Genomic DNA, 20,865 nt, shown 5'->3' with positions numbered 1-20,865 from the left:
GTCCAGCCGTGCAGAACCGCAGTAACAGGGATTTAAAAATGCCACGTCGCTCAGGAGAACAGTCCTGCATGTTTGTGCGTGACGGAGATAAGGTGTTTTTGTGTGGAGGAATGTCGACTGAAACAGAGCGAGGAAGCGAAGAGCGGGCTGTAAAAGAAAGTTCTGCAGCGTTCTCAGTTTGGGGGAAGTTTTTTTAGAGGAATCTGAAGAATCAGGTCTGGGAGTTCTTTAGCGAAGTTCATTTCTAATTTCACTGCGTTCTGAGTCGACTCGCTCTCTGCACCACTCTGTTTGCCAGCCTGAGTAGAATAAAGTAAAACAGGATTTTCCCCCGGCTGCAGATCCGGGTGGAATTATTATTTGCTGAGCTGCGAGGAAAGCGCATTTAGAAAAGGAGGAATCGGATATCGATCGGACCCGACGGAGGAAGGAGGAAGAGTTCAGGAGGAGACCTCACAGTCAGGACTTCCTCCTCCTCAAAAAGACAGTTTTAACTCTCCGGTTATCCAAACGCTGTAATAAGTTACGTAATGTTTTATGCAATAAATCTGGAGCCTGAAATCTAATAAAATAATCAAAAGTTCTGATGGGAATGTTCTAAAGTTCCCGAAACAGGAAGCTTTTCAGGTTTGGGATAGTTGATTGAATAAAGTTCAATAAAATGAACTTTACTCATTATTATGTCTTATTTTTTCTCAATCCAAGAAAAAAGAAAGTCTTGGTTTGTGTCGAGGACAAACACAGATATCAGTGAGGTTTATCTGCTTCAGTGTCGGTTTTATAATGACGTTAGAAGTTTGGTTTTTCATCGGGGATAGACAGAATGGAACCAGCCCGATCCTTTAATCTCCCTTCACCTTATTGTCTGATATTGTTGTTTTGTAACACCTGAAATAATCCCACTCTTTTATTTTCACGCAGTCTAATTGTGACGAGCTGTCAGTTCAGCCAAATTATTCAAAGATGGCATGCTTTCTGCTTCCCTGCGGCCGTATCTAACAACGCAGATGGCTGAACGTTGTCTTGTTTGTGCCGTCGACAAAAACTGCCCCAGTTCCTCCGGATAATCCTCGGACCTTTCTGTCAACACTTTTCTTTGGGAATTATTTTCTGCCAACAACCAACACCGATGAGAGCCAAAGGTCCCCCCCAGTCCTGAAGCCAAGTTCAAAGGTGGATTTGATATCCAGTTTGATGAATTTCTTCAAACTTCTGTTTTCTCTCCTCTGAAATCAGGTTTTCGTTTTTCTAGCCGTGTTGTGTTTCGGCCCTGGAGGTTTTTCAATGTTTTATTCTGGTAAAAAAGAAAATCGAATTTATATGTGAGCTATGAAGCCTTGAGCTGTGAGTTTTTATTTGCCTGGAACCATCTGAAGTAAGAATTAAACTTCAGGACAGATGAACGAACAGAAAATACTACGAACTTCCTGTTTATCTTGAATGATGAAAAATCAGCTCCGAAGCCTCTAATGCTGTAAATATCGGATTGTCTTTTTTCTTTATTCTGTCAACACAATAAACTCACAGACGGTTTGAAATGCATCACTCACCATGTTCCACTTCGGGAAGAGGAAGTCAGTGCCGACGTACTCGAAGAAATGAGCAAATCCTTCCTTTAACCAGACGTCCTCCCACCAGACCGGAGTCACCAGATCCCCAAACCACTGCAGGACAGACAGAACCATCAGTCATGAGTCAAAACTAATGAAAATAATGATTAAAATATCAGACACTTCATACAAATAACTCAAAGGGACATTAATCATCTGAGATAGAGGGCCATTTTCCCATAGACTACAATCGCCCCCTGATGGTTCTGAAGCTCTATAGTGCTGGCTTCATTTTCTGTTTGTGCAGCTGTATGAGGAAGGTGCCACGCTCAGATACAGTCTGCAGGCCAGAGGCGTGACGATGAAGAGGGCGGGGCTTCAACGTTTCCCTCCTCCCACTTCAGGAGAGGCCAAATATTTGGTTCAGATTCTTCTTTTCTATCTGCGGTCCAGGACGTGCAGCGCTGAGTCTCTCTGGGCCGGGACTCAAACCGCCCCCCTTCCCTCCGGGACCTGACAGGCTGCTCATCTGCGGCGGTTGGACTCCCCGAGGCGGCGCTGCAGCTGCCTGAAAACAAAACTCCGTGATCCGTGATGGAACAGAGAACCTGTAGAGGGAACCGACGCCGGCAGGTCAGGACGGTTTAACTGAGTTACGGCCTAATGAAGAGCTAATCCCATTTCCCAGCAGAAATCACATCCATCCATCCAAGGTCAGGTTTCAGTTGTTAACCAGGTTTTCCCCGCTCCTCCTGGGAGGTGTTCCAGGTCCAGGTGGGTCCAGTAATCCCTCCAGGGGGATGTGAGTCTATCTGGTGCCTCCTCCTGATTCGATGAAAATCCCAGACAACACGTCCAAAACCGCTTCGATGTGATGATTTTAACCTCCTGACGATAAAAGAAGGATGAAAGGATTCCTGTATGGATAATATTCTGCTGAATAAGATAATAAGAACTAAAAAAAAGTGGGAATGGAAATGAAAATGTCTTTGGTCCAGTTTCTCCTTTAAAGGTTCCTGTTTAATAATTAAGCAGCGTGATCAAAGCCGGAGTCTCCGCCTGCAGAAAAGTCTGTCCGAGCTGCTCCTTCCTTCAACATGACAGTTTACATTTGACTTTGGTTCTGCTGCTGAACGGATTTCTGCCTTGATCCAGCTGGATGTTAAAGTTAGAAATGGGTCAGAAGTTTTCAGTTTTCATCAGACTCTTAATTTCATACTGGCAGAGTTTGTTCAGGCTTCCTGACAAATAGAAAATATAATTAATTTAACACTGGGGAGATTTCCAGTTTCATCGTGACAGACTCAGTGAAAGAGACTAATCCTTACTGCTGCTGGAATAATTAAAAATGACGACTTGTCTTCATTAGCCGTTCTGTCGTCTCTCATCCTGTTTCAGTCTCATTAAACACTAAAACAGTGTCTGATGGGTGATCTCCTTCCTGCTGGGCGGAGCCTCGGCTTTAATGCCAACAAGGTTACACAGCTGCATCATGGGTAGGAGGGCCCTCACCAGGAAGCGTCATCATCATCATCATCATCATCATCATCATTATTATTAACAGCAGCTACTTTCCTTTTCCTTTATGTTTTCTAAAACTCCACCACGGAGGGGCAGAATCTGCAGCCTGAGAGACAAAACTCAGGACAGAAAGCAGCTGCTGCCGCTCATAAAGGTCAACGCAGCGAGGAATAATTCAACCTGACAGACGGCACATGAGAGCCGTTTGTTTGCTTTCTGCTCAGAGGCGTCTTAATGCGGTCACAGTGGCGACTTGTTGAACGCAGCTCGCTGTTTGTAGCTGCGACGCTCCGACAGAAGCACGTTTTGGACGTTGCTGGTCGTGTGAAGATAATTTCACTTACTCAGACTAATTATTCTGTGACGCACTGAACTAAAACCAGAAAAGCAGCGAGTTGCCTTCTCAGCACCTTCATTCTTCCTCCTCTCCCTCTCCGAACAAAGCGGATCTGTCCCTTTGATCGTCCTCCTCTTCCTCTCCTCCCTCCATCTGACCCTGGCTGATAAATATTCATCCGTCTCTTCAGCGCAGGGACTGAATCTGATTTTCGCCCAGTTTGGAAGGAGCTCCTCGCAGACTTCCAGCAGGAAGCCGGTCTGGTTTGTCATTTGGCACAAACACTGTTTACATCCACACGTCTATGAAAGTGTGAAGACTTTCGCAGAGTCTCGGGCCCCGACGAGCCAAAATCAAAATTAACATTACCAACAGTTACCACGAACCCCCAAACCTTGTTAATCTTTGTGTGGCCCTCGGTGGTTCGGGGGATCCGGCAGAGGCCAGCTGCCCAACGCTGCCAAGTTTCAGCTACTTGATTTTGGAAACCAGCCTGAGCTGCAGAGTTAACCCGAACCCTACGACGTGGGCCAGTTAGATCGGGGATGACAGCCAAGTTCTGGACGGAGTGTCAGACCAAATCCTGGCTGTCGTGTTCTGGACCAGCTGGATCTCAGGGGCCAGGTCCCAGTTCTGGAGGGGATGAACCCAGCCTGACTGTACCTCAGTTCTGGACTGCCTGGACCTGGATCGGTGCTCAGTCCTGGACTGGAAGTTGGAAGTTTGAGCCTTCTCTTCATTGTAGACGTAAAGAATCACAGAGATAAAAAGTCAAAGTGGCTCAAAGAGGACGAGTTTACGGCGACATCAGAGAGAGAGATCCTGAACGATCCCGAACAAAACCGCTTTCTGCTGCAGATGCTTTTACTCCTTAACTCCTTTAACTCCTTAACATTCTGTGCCACACTCTCCATTAACCCTCCGCTCAGGAAACACTAAGCCTTCGCTGTCACGCTTAGGCTGGAAACTTTCCCTTCTTTGTTCAACCAGCTGCCTGGACCTGATCATCTGGAGCATGGAGAACCGGACCAGCTGGACGTGCATCCTGATTTCTTTTCCAGTGTTCTCATGCAGAAAACAACACCACCAAATCTGACGGAGGTCAGATCTAATTACAGATGATGCTGCCAAATACCGCACTGACACATCAGGGACTGAAAGGCAAATGAGCTTAAAGAGTTTGTTCAGAACCGGACTGGAAACTGGATCCTGAATCGGATCCAGTCCTGTTTGCTCATTCCATTCTTTGTAACTGTTGTTATTTTACTCCTCCATGAGTAACTGTAATCAAGATAAAAAGGCAAAATAGATGAAAAACACGTTTTTGTCGGGAATAATCGGTGATGGTGTTGATGTTTATTCTGGTTTGTAAAACGGAGAAAGGATGAAGCGACGAAGGAGGAGATGAGACAGACAGTTAGTGACTCTGATCATATTCTGGATTTCCTGACAGCTCTGCCACTTTCTCATTATTCACACTGTTCATGTGTGTGTGACGTTTAAATTGCTGTATAAAGCCAGCTGGCAAAACCGATCTGTCACATCCACCAAACCTTTGATTCACAACAACAAAACAACACGGCTCAGTGGACGCTTGTGCGTCTGCGCCTGTGAGTGTGTGCGAGTGTGTGCGAGTGTCGATGTGGGTCAATTAAAACGAAACAAAAGGGAAAAAGGAATCAGAGCAAAACGGTTCAGCCTGAGAAGAGACGGCCCGATGAGTTAAACCTTCACCACCTCCCAGACTGCCACCAATACACAAGCAGCAACATAAATTGTAGTTTATTGTGAATTAAATGACTAAAATGCATTTGAATGGCTGAATGTATGTTTTCTAATATTTAGAAGCGAAGATGAAGAGCAATCAGAGGTTTTTGTTTGTGTTCAGAAATTTCATACTTTTGGTTTCCACTGAAAACTGTTAGGCCCTTAAATTAGTGTATAAAATATCATTTATTTTAATTGACAGCTTCCTTAAATGAACGAATATCATTAGATCTACCTAAATACAATTTCACACTTCGTTGCTTATTAATATAAACTCATTTCAATGAGTTCACAGATCGGAGGATATTATGGATTCAATTTAAAATCCTCCAAAACAGCCAGATGGAGAAATTGTTTGGGACAATTTTTTGGCAGTGGACGAATCCATGTTATTGTTTTGATTAGTGTTAATGAAAGCAGAGGAATTTATTAATCACGCCTTTCCTTGAAATCGTGAATTAAACGCTGGAGGCAGCAGGACAGTGTGTGTGTTGTCACTGTGATCACTGATGTTTCTGAGAAATAAAAAAAATCTAACATTTGTGTCAGTGAATTCTGGGATACATCAGAAACGAACGCATTTTGGAGTCTGTGGCGGCCATTTTGTCTGGTTTGCTCCTCCGGACTTTAAAGGTCAGGCTGAGTTCTGAGGATCATGTTTGGATCGGGTTCAGGTCGGGTCGGTGTGTAGCTGTGAGCGGCTGAAGTTAACATACAGGACGAGGACTGCAAGAGCATCCGCACAAAGACAGAATTATGGATGTGTGTGCGACATTGCCGACTGCGTGGCGCTACAGCAGTGTGTGTGCAGCCTCATTAAAAAGCCTCACACAGACACAGACATGGACACACACAAACAGACACACACTCAGGGTGTTAGATGTTTGTTTATGGTCTGTTAATTAGTTTTGGACATGAGCAGGAAGCAGAGCGACACACACAAACACACAAACACTCTCAGAGCTAAATATAACTGCTGCATTCATCTCACACATTAGTATTGATTAAACACTCCCGTCCTTCAGCGGCGGAGCAGCACAAGAGGCTGGAGGTGGAGGTGTGTGTCCAGCATCACAAAGACTCTTCATTTCCCACAAAAGTTGTGGAAAAAATTCCACATTTTACTCGAAGTTTTATTTTTTAAAGGGACGGTCTGTAAGATTCCGCTGTGAGACTAAAGTCATCAGGAGGAAGGACTCCAGCAGAGGAAACGCAGGTTTCAGCTTCTCAGTTCTGAACATTGCACTTTATTTCTGCAGTCTGCTGCTTTAAGACTTAAACGTCCTTTATAACCACATCGCTTCTCAGGTTTCTGCACTTTTCTTTGCCACAGAATCAATCGTCTGAGTGTCCATCTGTTCCAAAACTGCCCGCCGATAAAAGATGTTATTATTTTTTGCAATTTACAGCACTCTGTCCCCTTTTTCTCGTGACAACAAAGGCTGCCCATCAACCAGTAAGACACAACCTTGACCAAAAAAAGAAACAACAACAGTGAAAATGAGTTTGGAAAAGTTTTTTTTTTTTTTTTTTTAACACTTCCCGGATCAACAACATCAGAAGTGACGGTGAGGAGGAGAAAGACACAGCTGACTGGAAACAACTGCAGATTGAAGAAATAAATCTGTGACTCCAGACTGAACCGACGGAGGAGGGAAGCTGAGCGTTAACGTGAGACAAACATAAAAATAAAAAATAAAAAGCTGAGCGAGACGAAGCAAACAGCAAAGAGTGAGACAGGTAGAAGCAGAATGAGATGATTTATGGCTCCTCGTATTCTAATGAACTCTCTGCACTCATAAATTATCTACTTTGAACCAAAACACTGCAGAGGAAAATATACACCCCGACAACGTCAACACACACAGACACACAACAGTGTGTGTGTGCACTCCTGCCTTCCTGTTCTTGTGAGAACTGAGCGTCGTGTGTTCTAGCATTTGGTTTCACTGTTTACACACCGACCCCCTCCCTGAGAAGCAGCTGTGACACATCATGAATTATAGTTATTATTTTCCTAATGAAGCTTTTTGTGCAACATTTAAATCTGCTGGGGAAAGAAATTAAAAGTTTGTGTGTTATGAAATGGAGCTGCAGGTTTGTTGAAGGTGACGAAACATCAGCAGTCTTTTCCAGGAGAAAGACCTTTTCACAACCTCACAGGCATCAAGGTTATTAATATTAATATGAATGAATACTATTATTGTTATAATGCAAACGTGTTATGCTTTTTCTTTCCTTTTCTGGAGCATGAAAATACTCAGAAAGGTTGTGTTTTAGTATTTCAGCTGTATTTTCGTTTTTAACACACAAACAGCATCGTCGGGTTCAGATCTCAGCGTCTCCGTCCCACTTCACTTCAACATTAGCGGAGAAAACACGTCAGTCCGTCGTTTTCTCTCATTATTCAGAGAAAAAGTAGCTGATTTGGCCTTCAGTCTCTGCCGCTCTGCGGAGATGATTCAGCTCTGGAGGGAACTGTTTTTAACCTCGTCTGTCTCATACTGTGACACTGACAGGTTGTTTTTCAGTTTAAAAAAAGCCCTGACAACCAAAAATGTCACTTTATTTTGCAGTTTCTCTTTCCTGTCTCTGGACTTCCTCAGCGGAGGCTCGAGAAAAATGTTCTTTGTTATTATTGAGGAGGGAAAAGTTGTTGGCTCGGAGTTCCTTTTGAGTGTTTTGACGTTGACGTTGGGAGACAGACAGACAGGCAGCGTCTTCGTTTCCAACATGGAAGTGGACTGATGAAGACCTCCAGTCGGAGTCTCGTCATCTAGATGAAGATGTTACTCGTCCGGTCTAAATTCACTGGGAAGCTTCCAGCAGCGCTGCGTCGATTCTGCTGATGTTTTCCAGACTGAATCCTCCGGAGGGATTCAGGGTTAAAGATAGACCGGCCTCTGCTGAAGGTCAGATCCTCAGCTGGGTCCAGTCGGGCTCCAGGTGAAGATGGAACACGACACGTCCACCGGGAATCCTCACAGACGAGAGTGTGTGTGTGTATTTGTCAACGTGCCAGATCCCACACTGTTCAGTTTCCTTCTGCATATGGTTGAATTAATGTGTGTGTGTGTTAGACAGAGAGAGAGAGGTTGTTTTCCTGAGTTTTTCTTTGGCTGCTCTGAATAAACAGACAAATGAACACCATCCGACTCGTGTGTTTGTCTGCTGTATGCTTTACTATCTCATCAGCAACCGTTCGCCCTAATGTGAGCTACAAACATCTGTTCACCTCACGCCGTTTTCCTCCTTAAACTGCAGAATCAGCTCGATCTGTCGTGTGTGAATCTGACGAACGACGTCAGTTCAGATCTGGACGCTCTGATTGGCTGAAGCATAAAAAAAAATTCCAGTTATCACTTCAGAACGACGGGTTTGATTTGTGACGTGGTCAGATTGAAGAATATTTAAATATCCAAAGACGACTAAAGGTCAATACGTTGTTAAAGGAACAAAATGGCCACCAGGAAGTGAGCTGACGTCCTCGTTACTCCAGCTGCAGAAACATCTGTGTCCTTTTCCGGAGCTGATGGAGCTGATAGAGAAAAACAGCTTGTCGGTTCACATGTCCTCCATCTGTTCACCTGAGCATGACGACGACGGCGACAACAGCAGAAAACAAATCGACATCGACAACACTTTGATTTTCACCACCAGCTGGATTGTAAAATGATTCCCGATCAGCACCAGAGAGGACATGATGACTTTTTAGTTGAATTTAGTGCTAATTGGTAACTGAAGATTATTTTCATCTCATATATCAATATGTGGACCAAAGTGTTGATTGTCGTCAACACAGCACAACACAGTTTCTCCTTACAACTGAAACAGCTGATTATTAAAAGCTTCCCCTCTCCTGTGTGTGTGTGAGAGAGATAAATAGCTCGGTGATGAAATGGAGTGCAGATAAAACACAAGCATCTTTATCATTTCTCCTCTTTCTCCAAATTGAACAAAGAGGATGAGAAAAGATGCAGAAAATGACAAAAAATAAGAGCGAAAGAGTGAAAACCCGATAAAAACGCTGTTACTACTATATTCTTATGACAAGTGCAATAATATTTATGAGTTAATATACTGCAGAGCGTCCCACTCGCATGCTTAACATTGTTATTCAGTGTGTTTCTGTGCTGAACACCAGCAGCAGCCTGGAGGAAACATTTATCCAGACTCAGCAGTCTGAGGCCACATCCTGAAGGAAATTAAATGAAAACGACACGATCTTCATGCCGCCGAAGGCGCTGCAATATTTACACTGCAGCTTTTCATTTTCATCATCCCAACGATCCTTTGTGGCACAAAGCCTCTTCGGCTCGAGCACATTAAAGGACCACTTCACCCAAATGACGGCAGACACGACTCTCATTCGCAGATGAAACTCTTCTTCTGCAGCTTGAAGTTCGGTCTAAGTTAAGTGATCGTCAGGCACAGACAGAAACAGTTTTTGAGCTGAAGGAGGATTGTAAACATTTTTCTGCTCTCTTTCTGTCTTTGTTGATCTTTTGTGTCTCTTATTCTCCTTTAACACGTCGTCTCTCCTTCACTTTGTCTCTCCGTCTCCTACGCTCTCTCTCTCTCCTGTCCTTATTGTTTAATCTCGCTCGGTCCGCCTGTCCTTCTATTCTCTGACTGAAACCTTTCCATTTTCTTCTGCTTCATCGCATTTGTCTGCTTGTCACGTATTAAATGTCGTACTGTAAAAACAGGATCATCTCTTCTGCTGCTGTTGCTGCCTGAGGAGCTGTGCGACACACACACACACACACACAAAACAAAAACAAACTGAGCTCATTAGTGTTGCAGCTGAAGCTGTTGTGGTTTGTGCCACATTCTGTCTGTTTAGAACTCACTCAGGGTCACATGTCAAGTTTTAGAATCATGCAACTTGAATTTCTCTTCAGTAACGTGGCCTCCATTCTAACCATCCGTAGTGAGAGCGGTTTATTTTCAGGCTTTGTCAGATGACCTTAAAACACCTTCAGCTATATGAGATTTTCTAAAAAGAGCCTATTTCTTCTGGTAAACCCGATTTAAAGCTCTGTGACAGGACGGCAGTGTGAGCGGTGAGCAACATCGGAGATCTGAAACCTGAACAGCTTCACATTCACGAGCCAGCAGGATGTCAAGTACACGACCTCCTAGAGAGCCGTCGGAGCGACACAATGACAGTTTACTTCTGCTGCGGCGGCAGAATCCATCAACACTTCCTTTCATAATAACATCGGAGTCTCACCAGCATCTTCTGTTTCATCGCCTGCCTGAAGCTCAACTGGAGTTTTCAGTCCCTTCTGATGATGACCCCTCCCCCCGAATGCTGTTTCATTTTAGCTGATTTTAACAGCAGATATGGAAAACGGACGTCTGTAGAGAATTCTCAGACCTTCAGAGAACAGAGTGGATGCGTTTTTGGTGTCAGATGAATTTCTGACAGATTTCTGACCTTTTGTCAAACAGGATTCGTTTTAAATGTCGGGTTTTGTTTCAGGAAAGTCAGGAAAAGTTAGATGGGCCTACCTGGTGGCAGATCTCGTGGACGACCACCATGGTGAGCTCCATCTGATAGGACGACGACGACACCTCGGCGTCCAGCAGGATCTTCTGCTCCACGAAGACGCTCAGCCCCCAGTTCTCCATGGCGGCGTAGGGATGTTTGGGCACCGCCAACAAGTCTGGAAGCACACACACACAACAACACGTTACAGAGAGACGACCCATGAGTCATTCTAACTACCTTCCAAAGGATCCTTTTATCCTCAGAACATGGACGCATGAGTTTTTTTCACTGATCATTCCACATATATCGGTATGACAGACAGGGAAGATGAAAAGGAGGAGGAGTCCTTTGAGCAGATGAAGAGGAGAGGAGGAGGAGAGGAAGTGAAGGAGGAGACACCTTCAGTCGTCAGAGTGTCCCCCGGACACTTCATCTGGAGAAAGTCCCCTTAAAGTTTGATTATTGCTGAATGAAGCTGAAATATTAAAGTGTCCTCACAGACGAAGAACAGTTTCCACCTGAGATGACATCATCTCTAACGAGAATTAAACCTTCACTTTCTTTGGATGACGATGGTTCAGTCTGTCAATCAGGCAGTAGCCACGCCCCCTGTGAAAAAATAAACGTCATGACACGATTTCTGCTTCCTCCTTCTGGTTTGGTTGTAAATTATGAACCTTGAGAACAGAACTAATTGGTGAGTCCAGAATCCATCAAAGAGATTATCAGGTGAAAACATCCGGTTGGACGTTAATCAGGTCACGGCATGCTGCTACATGACCTCCTTAGACCAGCATGCATTTCTCCGACGGCGTGAAGTCAGCCTGAAGATCTATGAGCTGCTCTGAGACGGTCTGATAAACCTGAAATGTATGAATCTGCCTCCCCAGCATCAGAGGTGGGGGGGGACTAATTAAACAGAAAGTCAGCAATAAATTATAAACCATAATGAAAGATACAAATTTATAGTAAAGAGAATTAATATAAAGAGGAAAATTCATTATTAAATGAATCAATCCTAGAAATACTGAAGCTGAAGTCATTACGGGGTGGAAAACGGACAGATTCATCATTTGATTTATGAGTTTATGGTCTCGGTCTCTGGTTTCAAGTCTTCAATACAACATGATGTTCATTTTTTAAACGATGCTCCGATTTAGAGAGAAATTGATGGGAAAGAAGAGAAGGGGGCGGGGTTAGGGGTCGGGACTATCATTGCTGGTGGATACTGAAGTCGGAGCTAAAAGAGTTAATGTGGACAACGAATGATATCAAGTACAAAAGCTGAGCAGTTAAAAGGGAAAATAAAATAAAAACCGGCAGGAAATTGGTTTCTTTTCAGAGAAGAAACCTGATTTAAGAGGAGGAGGAAGAGATGAAAAGGTGGAAATAACCTTTCAGGCAATAACAGAAACCTGCTCGTTTGTGAGAGCAGAGAGGAAATGTTTCCTTCAGCCCTCTTTTCTGTTCACGATTACATTTTAGCAGCAGTGAACCTCGTGATCCGGACTGGACCAACGTGTTCAAGCAGGAAAAGCAGTTTGATATTTGGTCAGAAGAGAGAGAAAACACTGACAGGCTCTCAGCAGGACATCAACATGTGACCTTTTCTTTTGTCCTAAACTAAAATATTTATCTCTTTGAATCATAAATCTCCAAAACGCTGGTGCTTAGGGCCAAAAAGCTGAACAGAAGCTCGTGACATTTCACACTTATAGATAAATAAAGTGGACAATCCAGTTTTGTCTCTTCACTAAAAGCTGCAGGCAGAACTTCACAGCTCCGTGTTCACACTTTGATTTAGTTCCTCCACATGGACCCGTGTCAGTCTGAAACTGTCGACGCCGCCGTTTGACAGCTGTCAGTCATCACCTGATCTTCGGGCCGGAGCTGCTGTTCTCGCTGTGAGCTGACAGGAAGTGGAACAGCTTGACATATAAAAAACACAAATTCAGTCGGGCCTCGAGGGGTTCTACTGTAAAACCCTCCTGGTCTGGATGAGCAGGATTCACTGTCCTCCGAGGCCTCGAGCCTTTTGGTCCGACTGTTGACCTTTTCCTCACTGACACTTTAATTATTTACTTTGGATGCTGAACTTCAAATGTTCCAACAGATCCCGAAAGATTGAAATGAACCCAGTAACTCGTACCAAACTGTGGGAGACGAAAAGCTGGGACTTCCTCCGACTTCTTAGAGATTTTGACCTCAGAGTTCAATTAACTTCCCCCGACCTTTATCCTCAAACACCTGAACGCTGCTGTTATTCCAGTTCCTGCCAAAGGAGGCCTCAGCTCAGAGATCAGACGAGTTCGGACTGTCTGGGAGTTTTCAGTTCAATCCTGAGCGGGATCTGACACCAGATTAAAGATATCGAGGGTCCAACACCCGCAATAAAGGCCGACAGTGCAAAGTTCACAACAATCTGTCCAATAGTTGGAGGGAAATATCACCAAAGACCCAAAGTGTGACCCCGGTGGAGGGAAGGGACGGTCACCCAGGTCACATGGACTCATCCTCCGACCTTCAGAACTAAATTCCACAACAATCCCGCCAATCGTAGCTGAAATTCCTCAGTCAGAACCAAACGGACCGATTTGATCTGATCGGCTGCTTTTTCTGTTTTCTTAGAACTTTTAATAAAATCTCTTTCAGGTTCTGAACTGCTGCCTTTCACCGCCATGATGCATTTACTGCTGCTGCTGTCGTGACTCAGGAAAATCCAGTAAAATGGATTTTCATTCAGTCAAGAGTTTATCAAGATTATGGACAAGAGCTCCGTCTGCCAGCTGGTTCACACAGGAAGAGCGCTAATATTTCCCATGAGCCTCTGCAACGAAGCCCTCAACGATGGATAGACAGATAGATGATGAAGCAGCTACAGTTTTGTCCCGGAGGAAAAACAAAGTCTCAAACAAACACTCATTCACACACTAAGAGCTGTTACATGCAGTTTTTAGAGAGTGTGTGTGTGTGTGTGTGTGTGTGTGTGTGCAGTTGTTCCTCATTTGTTCTAATTAGCTTCCTCCTCCTGGTCGCACTTTCATAAAAGAGAGAGAGAATATTGGATCTTCCTCGCACACCCAGTGATTAATGGCTCATACGAAAAGCTTTAAACAAACCAATCTGTTCAACCAATCAGCTCCCGCTGCGGTGTCCAATCAGCTGTCAGAACTGGTGTGATTCAGGACTTCAGACGGACCAGCAGCCGCCGACAGCGATGCAACGGGTATGTTTGATTTAAACACAAGCAGAGATCTTTAAACTGGATAGCCCTTCGACTGCACAGAGCTTTAAACTGAGCCGAAGAAACAGCTGAGGAGTTGAGAAACACTGAACTGCAGTTTGCTAGCGCTGCTAAAAAAAGAAAAAATAAAAAGCGTTCATTTGGTTCTTGTTTTGTCACAGAATCAGCAGCACGCAGAGCTGAAACTGTTAAAGGTGTTTTCTGATCATTCATTCATCACATTTTAGGCGTCAAACTGCTCAGACATGATCCATCATCCGGCCAGACACAAAGCAACAAGCCAGATCAGCTCTCCCCATCTTATATCCAAATAAAATGTCGCTTTGTTTGGCAATTTTTACGTCCTTATTTTACAGACAGTGGAGAGAGACAGAGAGAGAATGGTAGGACTAGACACATTTTCCCATAGACTTCAATATTAAAGCAGTAGGCTTTTTCCAATTTTGTCACTTTGAGTTTTCTGACAAATCTGTCAAATAGGAGCTGCCGATGTTTTCTGAAATAAAACGGCTCTGTGATAAAACGAACAACAACCGAGTTTCATTGTGATGTTGAAATAAAACAAACAGAAAAAAGAAACATCTGCGGTGGCTAACCAATGAGATTCAAGAGGAGGCGGGGCATGACTGACGGCATCTCCAATCGTGTGTTTATTCAACACATCCGTTGCCATGGAAACATAATCACATCACAGCCTCTGTTCCGATTGGCTGACAGCTCAGGCAGCAGAGCTGATTGGTCTGTCTTAAGGCTGAAATGCAAAAGAGACATTACCCTCGACTGCCGTTTAAATTAAAACCAAATGAATCGTTTCACTTTACTGCAGAATGAGCCCTTCAGACTCACACAAAGACACCCACAGACACACAAAGACACACACAGTATAACCCTGTAATGAGATCCACTTCAGTCTGTTGCCGCTCTGCTGTTTCACCTGCAGTCGTCTCGGCCTGCAGCCTCTTTCATTACTTATTTTCTCGCTTTCTTTTTGTCAGCAGGCACAAAATAGAAAATAGCTTGGTGGATTTGTTAATTTGGTCTCTGCAGCTGAAACGCTGGCCTGCTGAGTCCAGGTGCAAAAACTCACAGAGCTCCAATCCTCGACGAGCCGACTGCTGAGTGTTATCAGGTCGGACGGAATCAAACGTTCAAACGGAGGAAATTCAGCCCCGTTAGAAGAGACGAACGGTTCTGGATCAGCCCACACTGTTTTAGAAAAAGATCTGAATCTGAGTCTGACTTTAAACAAACAGGCACTGTTAAAACCAGCCATAAATGCAGAGCAGACACCGATCTCAGCACTAATTGGCTCCATTGTGCAACATAACACCGCAATAATAACCTGAGACCGTGTGCAGAGGAGGTGTGTGTGTTTGTGTGTCACATTTTTGCGTTACCTCCATGAACCGTGGCTGAATCATGATGAACACGCTGCTGCTGGATGAGGCCTGTAATTGCTTCCATATCAGAACGACAGACCGACTGCGACCATAAGTGGCTGCTGTGCTGGCTGATATGGTGTGTGTGTGTGTGTGTGTGTGTGTGTGTGTGTGTGTGTGTGTGAGAACAGCAGCTAGCAGGCTGGATGACTAATTTAGCTGATAATGAGTCCTTATGGACGGAGTTCACTAAAGACCCAGAAACGAGAAACACTGAAAATGTCTTTATGTTATCAGCAGGGATCCAAACTGTGGTCCGCGGCCTGCTGGGTGACCACAGCAGAGCTGGAAGTGGGACGGCTGATATGAATGAGATTTAAATGTTTCAAATTGAAATGATTTTTTAAGAACAGAAGTCCTGCCTGCTGCTCTAAAAGTTTTTCCTCTGTGGACCGGATTAATACAGAACCTTTAGACGGCGTGGACCTTTAATTTGAATGTTCTTGGTTCAGTGCGACTCTCTCCTGTCATGTTATTCACCTTCTCTCCGCCTCTTTTTCCGTCTCTCTCCAACGTTGAACTGAAATAATTTAATCGCTGGAGCCGATCCCAAACAGAACCAGAGCCAGTTCTTCTGAAAGCTTGTTGTCGTGACGCATCACGAGCCGTCACCACCTGGATGGAGGTTCAGGTTGACTCCTCACTTGTTTCATATTTTGGGGCAGGACCTGAGGGTCCGATTTTCCCCCTCAACACATCCCAGATAACATCACGCATCCCAGTAATGCCCCTATTTTCAGAAGCCCCTGCTTCCTCTCTCTCTATCTCCATCCTCCTCTCTCCGGTCGAGCTCCACTTGTCCACCAATTATCTTCAGCTCGTTCAGATAAGAGCTGCTCCATATTCAGCAGACAGAAGGAGCGGGAACAGAGGAGGCGGCCTGAATGTTAAAAGCCGCCTTCGCAGCCACCAGACGAGCTGCAGCCACAGGCAGAGTCGGACCGAACGACAGCTCACAAATAACAAACAGCTACAGCAAAGTGCTGCTGCAGGCGGCCGCCTTATCACCAAAGTCCTGCCGGGGATAGATCACACAGAGACGACAGATGTGGAGCTAAACATGTAAAGACAGATGATCAAAATCTGAAGAGGTTACAAATCAGCTCCTCCTTCAACGGACAAAAGTATCCGGACGCCTGAACACTCAAAGAATATATGGAAAACACATTAAACGTTAACGGACAGCAGCTTTTGGACCTCATTCCCATCACCTGATGTCTGGACTGTGAACCGGACCAACCAACAACATGTGACTTCTGGATCGCACCAAGTCAACACCATAACTTATATTTTCCAGAAAGATCCAAATATTTCTAGTCCCAGCGGTTTCTGGATCGATGTTAGCGTTAGCTCCTGCTGCCGTGTTGTGTGTCGGCACAAACACACAAACTCAAAGTCTGTCTGTTGTTGTGAACAAGTGGAAAATCTATATATAAATACATTTGTGTGTGTAGAGGAGACTCAGAGGACAGTGACCATCACATCGCCCCGAGCTGGTTGATTGGCTTGGCCTGCTGCCAGCCCGGCCAATCAGACGCCTCGAATTCCCTGCAGCGATAAATGTTGGAAAACATTTTACAGCCGAGCAGAGACGACCTTTAAACTTAAGACTCGTAAAACACCTGGAAACGCACGCTTTCATATTATAAATGACCTGATTAGTCTCATTAGACGCCTGCTTGCTGGAAAATGTTATTTTTAGACGCCTCGTCGTCGGCCATGATGCTGCGCTGACTCTTCTCTTCCCTGTGAGAACCTCCACCGGCCGGCTCAGACACAAATTTGACCTCCATAATTTAACTATAACGGAGCGATGAGGAGCATCAGAGCGGTTTTTATTCTACTTTTATTTAAAGGGAAAAGCTCTGATTGGGTTTTATAGACGGAGGAAAGAATGACGGAGCGTTTTTTTCTCTCCAAAGTGGTTTCATGAAAGTGCTTTTCCCTCCACAACGGGATTCAAACCGCCAACTGTCTGGACCTGCTCCGGCCGATGAGGATCAGGTTCTTCAACGTGTCTTTGGACAGACGTTAAAGTTTGGTTGTTTGCTGTCCGCCAAACAAACATGGCGCCGTCCAGGTGGGGGGCGGAGCCTCGGGCCTGATTCTCCTGATGTTTCAAACTGTTTCCATCTAAACGTTGGTTAGACAATGAGAAGTCCTGCTGACTGTCTGTCAGTCAGCGACAGGAAGTGAAGTGAGGACTTATCTCAGATGGCGTCTGCGGGCTTACAGCTGATTACTCAAGCGAGCGGCGGCTATTGCTCGACGTCCATTATCACCGTTGGACAGCTGACAACTTCACAGTGAAACTTCACGCTCCGTTATTGTCTCTCTGAGTGGTTGCCATGGTCGTGCCTCTGAAACGGTTCAGTTCAGGCGGCGGCGGCGTCACGTTTACATCAGGGACAGCAGATGTGGAGTGAAATACTCTGACTGATGAGGATGAGCAGAGTGAATCTCATCAACGGGCAGATGGAGTGTTTATACAACGTCTTTGTTCTGCCTTTCCTTATTTCTCCGTCTGTATTGCTCATTCTTTCCTCCTTTTCCCTCCATCTGTTCGTTTCTCTTTACATTTTGTCAGCCGACTCACTCTTTCATCCTCCCATCTGTTTCCCTCCACTGTCACATTTCCCGCTTCCCAAACTGCTTGTGTTCGGCTGACCGGCATCGGCCTCGCTGCGTTTCACCCCGTGTAAACTCTGGACTGAGCGCGCTCCAGACCCGCGGCGCTCGTGACCCCCGTCACCCCGGCAGATTGCGGGGTGGCACCGCAGGCAGCATGAAGTCAATACGGCGAAGCTTTCAGGCTCCAGCTCTGATTACACATCTACAGGATTCTGTCAGAGCTGTGAAAAATCATAATGGGGGATAATTTATAGCGACGTTGGCCTTTAACAGGTCGGGATGAATTCTGAAGCTGCTCTGCTGAGTTCCAATAAATTGGAGCGCGAATTTGTAAGTGCTCCGTAATTACAACAACACAACACATGAAGAGGAAAAAGGGCAACAACTTGTCTGGGCAAAGTGGGTTCATACGGGGAGGGGGGAGGGGGGCAGACACCACCACCACGTGGACTCTGTCCTTCTCAACGAAGTCTGAGCCACGTGAAGACGCCCAGAGAGGACGCTTAAGGAGGACAATCGAGTGATTGCTGATGGACTCCTGCGACTGATGGGACGACGTGACGAGAACACTCGAGCAACGTTTCCTTTGTCTGAGTGGATTTCACAGCTGGTGTTATGAGAGTCGGGGTCGGGACATCCGTCCATTTGTAGTAAATCTGAAAGTCACAGTCGTTCAAAAGGAAAGAGGTTTTATTACTTCATCTCTTTCTGCAGAGTGTAAATTAAGAAAATGAAGTTCTTCCTCCAGATCTGTTCAGAACCAACATCACTTTGAAGACAATAATATAAAACAGAGCCATTATTCATTTTTATGCCAATCAAACATAAAGCATCCAACAGCTTCTGAAGGAAAACAGCACACGTCTCATTTCTTCTCCCTTTGACAGCTTCAGAGGATATAAATTAATCTAATTTTAGCTCTTTCTGCTGATTCATTTCTATGATGCAAAACAAGAAAGTTTTCCCTCCAGATTTGTGAAAACCAAACGGAGGTGGAGGGTGAAGAGGGGAAATCCGGTTTCTCCTCGTCATCAATCACAGACAAAGATTTGTATTCCTGTCTGGTCTTTGCAGTTTCCTGGATCTGCAGGGCCAGTTAAAGGTCTTTAATCTGGTCTGTGGTCTTTGTCCTCTGAGGAGACCGAACAGGTAAATAAAGCAATGAGAACAGAGAGGAAGTCAAAACCCCCCTGCAGGGCAGATTCACCTCGGCTCAATTAAACATTATCGCTCATTTGTTGTGTCTCTGCTCACGCTGCATAAAAAAGTATTATTGTGGTTGTTATTAGCTCGATAAAAAAGGGAAAAATACACAAAATAAACACGCTACTGTTCGTGGAAAACCAAACGAAAGCCTTCTGGCTGCGGCACTGGGCAGATCCCCTGTGGTGAATATTAAGTCACTGTGGATGAAACAGCGTTTGCATGGTTTATATAGAGAGCAGCGGTTTTCACTGTATCTATTATTTATCACCGTGGCTGCAAAAGACACGCATGAAAATCCAGTCCTCATGAAAAAAAAAACAACAATATTGTCTTCAATCTGTCACACAACAAAAATAATGGATCTGCGATGAATTGAACAATAAAGAGGTAAAATGGAGAAAGTTGGGGTTGCCATATCAGGACAAATTGCCTCGGCGACGTGATGTTGGAGCTTGTTATGTGCTCAGCATGAGAACGATCTAATGTGGAAAGACGGAGACAGACAGAGGACAGCTGCTGCCAGAGACGGAATAATAAAAACTATTTATGGCTCCCTCTGTTCTAATGAAGTCTATGCAAACAGCCCCTGTAGTTAGAAATTAGCCACTTCAAACAAAAACACTGCACAGAGACAGAAAGAGCTAACACAGAAGATTAATTAGCCCGGTTCATCGGATCGCACGCACACACACACACACACACACACACACACACACACACACCTTAATCCAGTAGTTCAACTTTTTTTCAGTGTAATTTGGTTCTGTTGCATTTTTAATCCAGCTCTGTCGATTCTCATAGTCCACCAGGCTCAACTGGACTGAGATGATTTTTGGTCCTTAAACCTCAAACTAATCTTCTGATAGATATGAACCCTTCTAACTAAAGGACTGGGCCTTTAATCAAAAGCTGTATTTCATATTCAGTGAGTGTGGGCGACTAATCGGGATTCAGGATCTGGATTTCCCCCGAAAGAAAGCTCAAATCTGACCTCGGGGCGTTTGGGTGGAGTCGTGGAAAGGTGCTCGCTGATTAAACATCTTATTAATGAATAATGTTTCTGCTTCAGCACACGCTGATAGAAGAGATAAAAATGAAATAACATCAGCTGCTGTTTCCTCCCAGACTCGTCTCAAACTCTCAAAACCAGCGTATCTGAAATTTCTCACGAGCTCGCTTTGTTCTGGTGTTTTCGGAGGAGGTGAGATCTGTGTGGAGCCTTCAAATATCTTCTGTCAATAATTCACAAACGGAGATAATGCCGGCTGTCGGCTGTGTGTTAACGTGGCATTTTCTTTGATCTGCACGCTGCGATGATCAGACGTGGAGGCTCATGAGCTGGAGCTCACTCAACAATATCAACAACAGCGAATTATCTTGGTAAATTAAAAGTGTCAGAGCCGTATGCTACATTAGCTACTGAGAGACTTCATTCAGAGGAGCCATTAAAAGCTCCCGTTTTTATCCTGCAGAGTAAAAAATAAAGACGTCATGGCCTTCATTTAGATTTTACACTTTTAAAAAAGTACATAATTCTTATTTTCATCTCAAATAACTTCCAAGAAAAGTCTCTTGTTGAACGTTTGAGTCGTTTGGTGCTAAAATCAGGTTGAAGACTGCTGTGAAAAATAATTGCTTCAGTGCACTCAGTGTCAGAAAGTCTGATACGTTGA

General features: G+C 44.6%; 1 protein-coding gene across 1 annotated transcript in view; it reads right to left on the bottom strand.

Annotated features, from left to right (window-relative positions):
• The window catches only part of LOC115036752 (thyrotropin-releasing hormone-degrading ectoenzyme-like), a 59,188-nt gene that overhangs the window by 25,101 nt on the left and 13,222 nt on the right, over positions 1-20,865 (bottom strand). The window contains exons 2-3 of the mRNA XM_029495081.1: positions 10,693-10,847; positions 1,551-1,664 (exon numbers count right to left, since the gene is read on the bottom strand). Of these exons, the coding sequence (XP_029350941.1) occupies positions 1,551-1,664; positions 10,693-10,812 (234 nt within the window). The 5' untranslated portion in view covers positions 10,813-10,847. The remainder of the gene's footprint in view (positions 1-1,550; positions 1,665-10,692; positions 10,848-20,865) is intronic.

This window comes from Echeneis naucrates, chromosome 23 (assembly GCF_900963305.1).
Source record: "Echeneis naucrates chromosome 23, fEcheNa1.1, whole genome shotgun sequence".
In the NCBI taxonomy this organism is placed as follows: Eukaryota; Metazoa; Chordata; class Actinopteri; order Carangiformes; family Echeneidae; genus Echeneis; species Echeneis naucrates.
The sequence above is the reverse complement of the archived record's forward strand: the minus strand, read 5'-3'. Positions and strand labels throughout refer to the sequence as shown.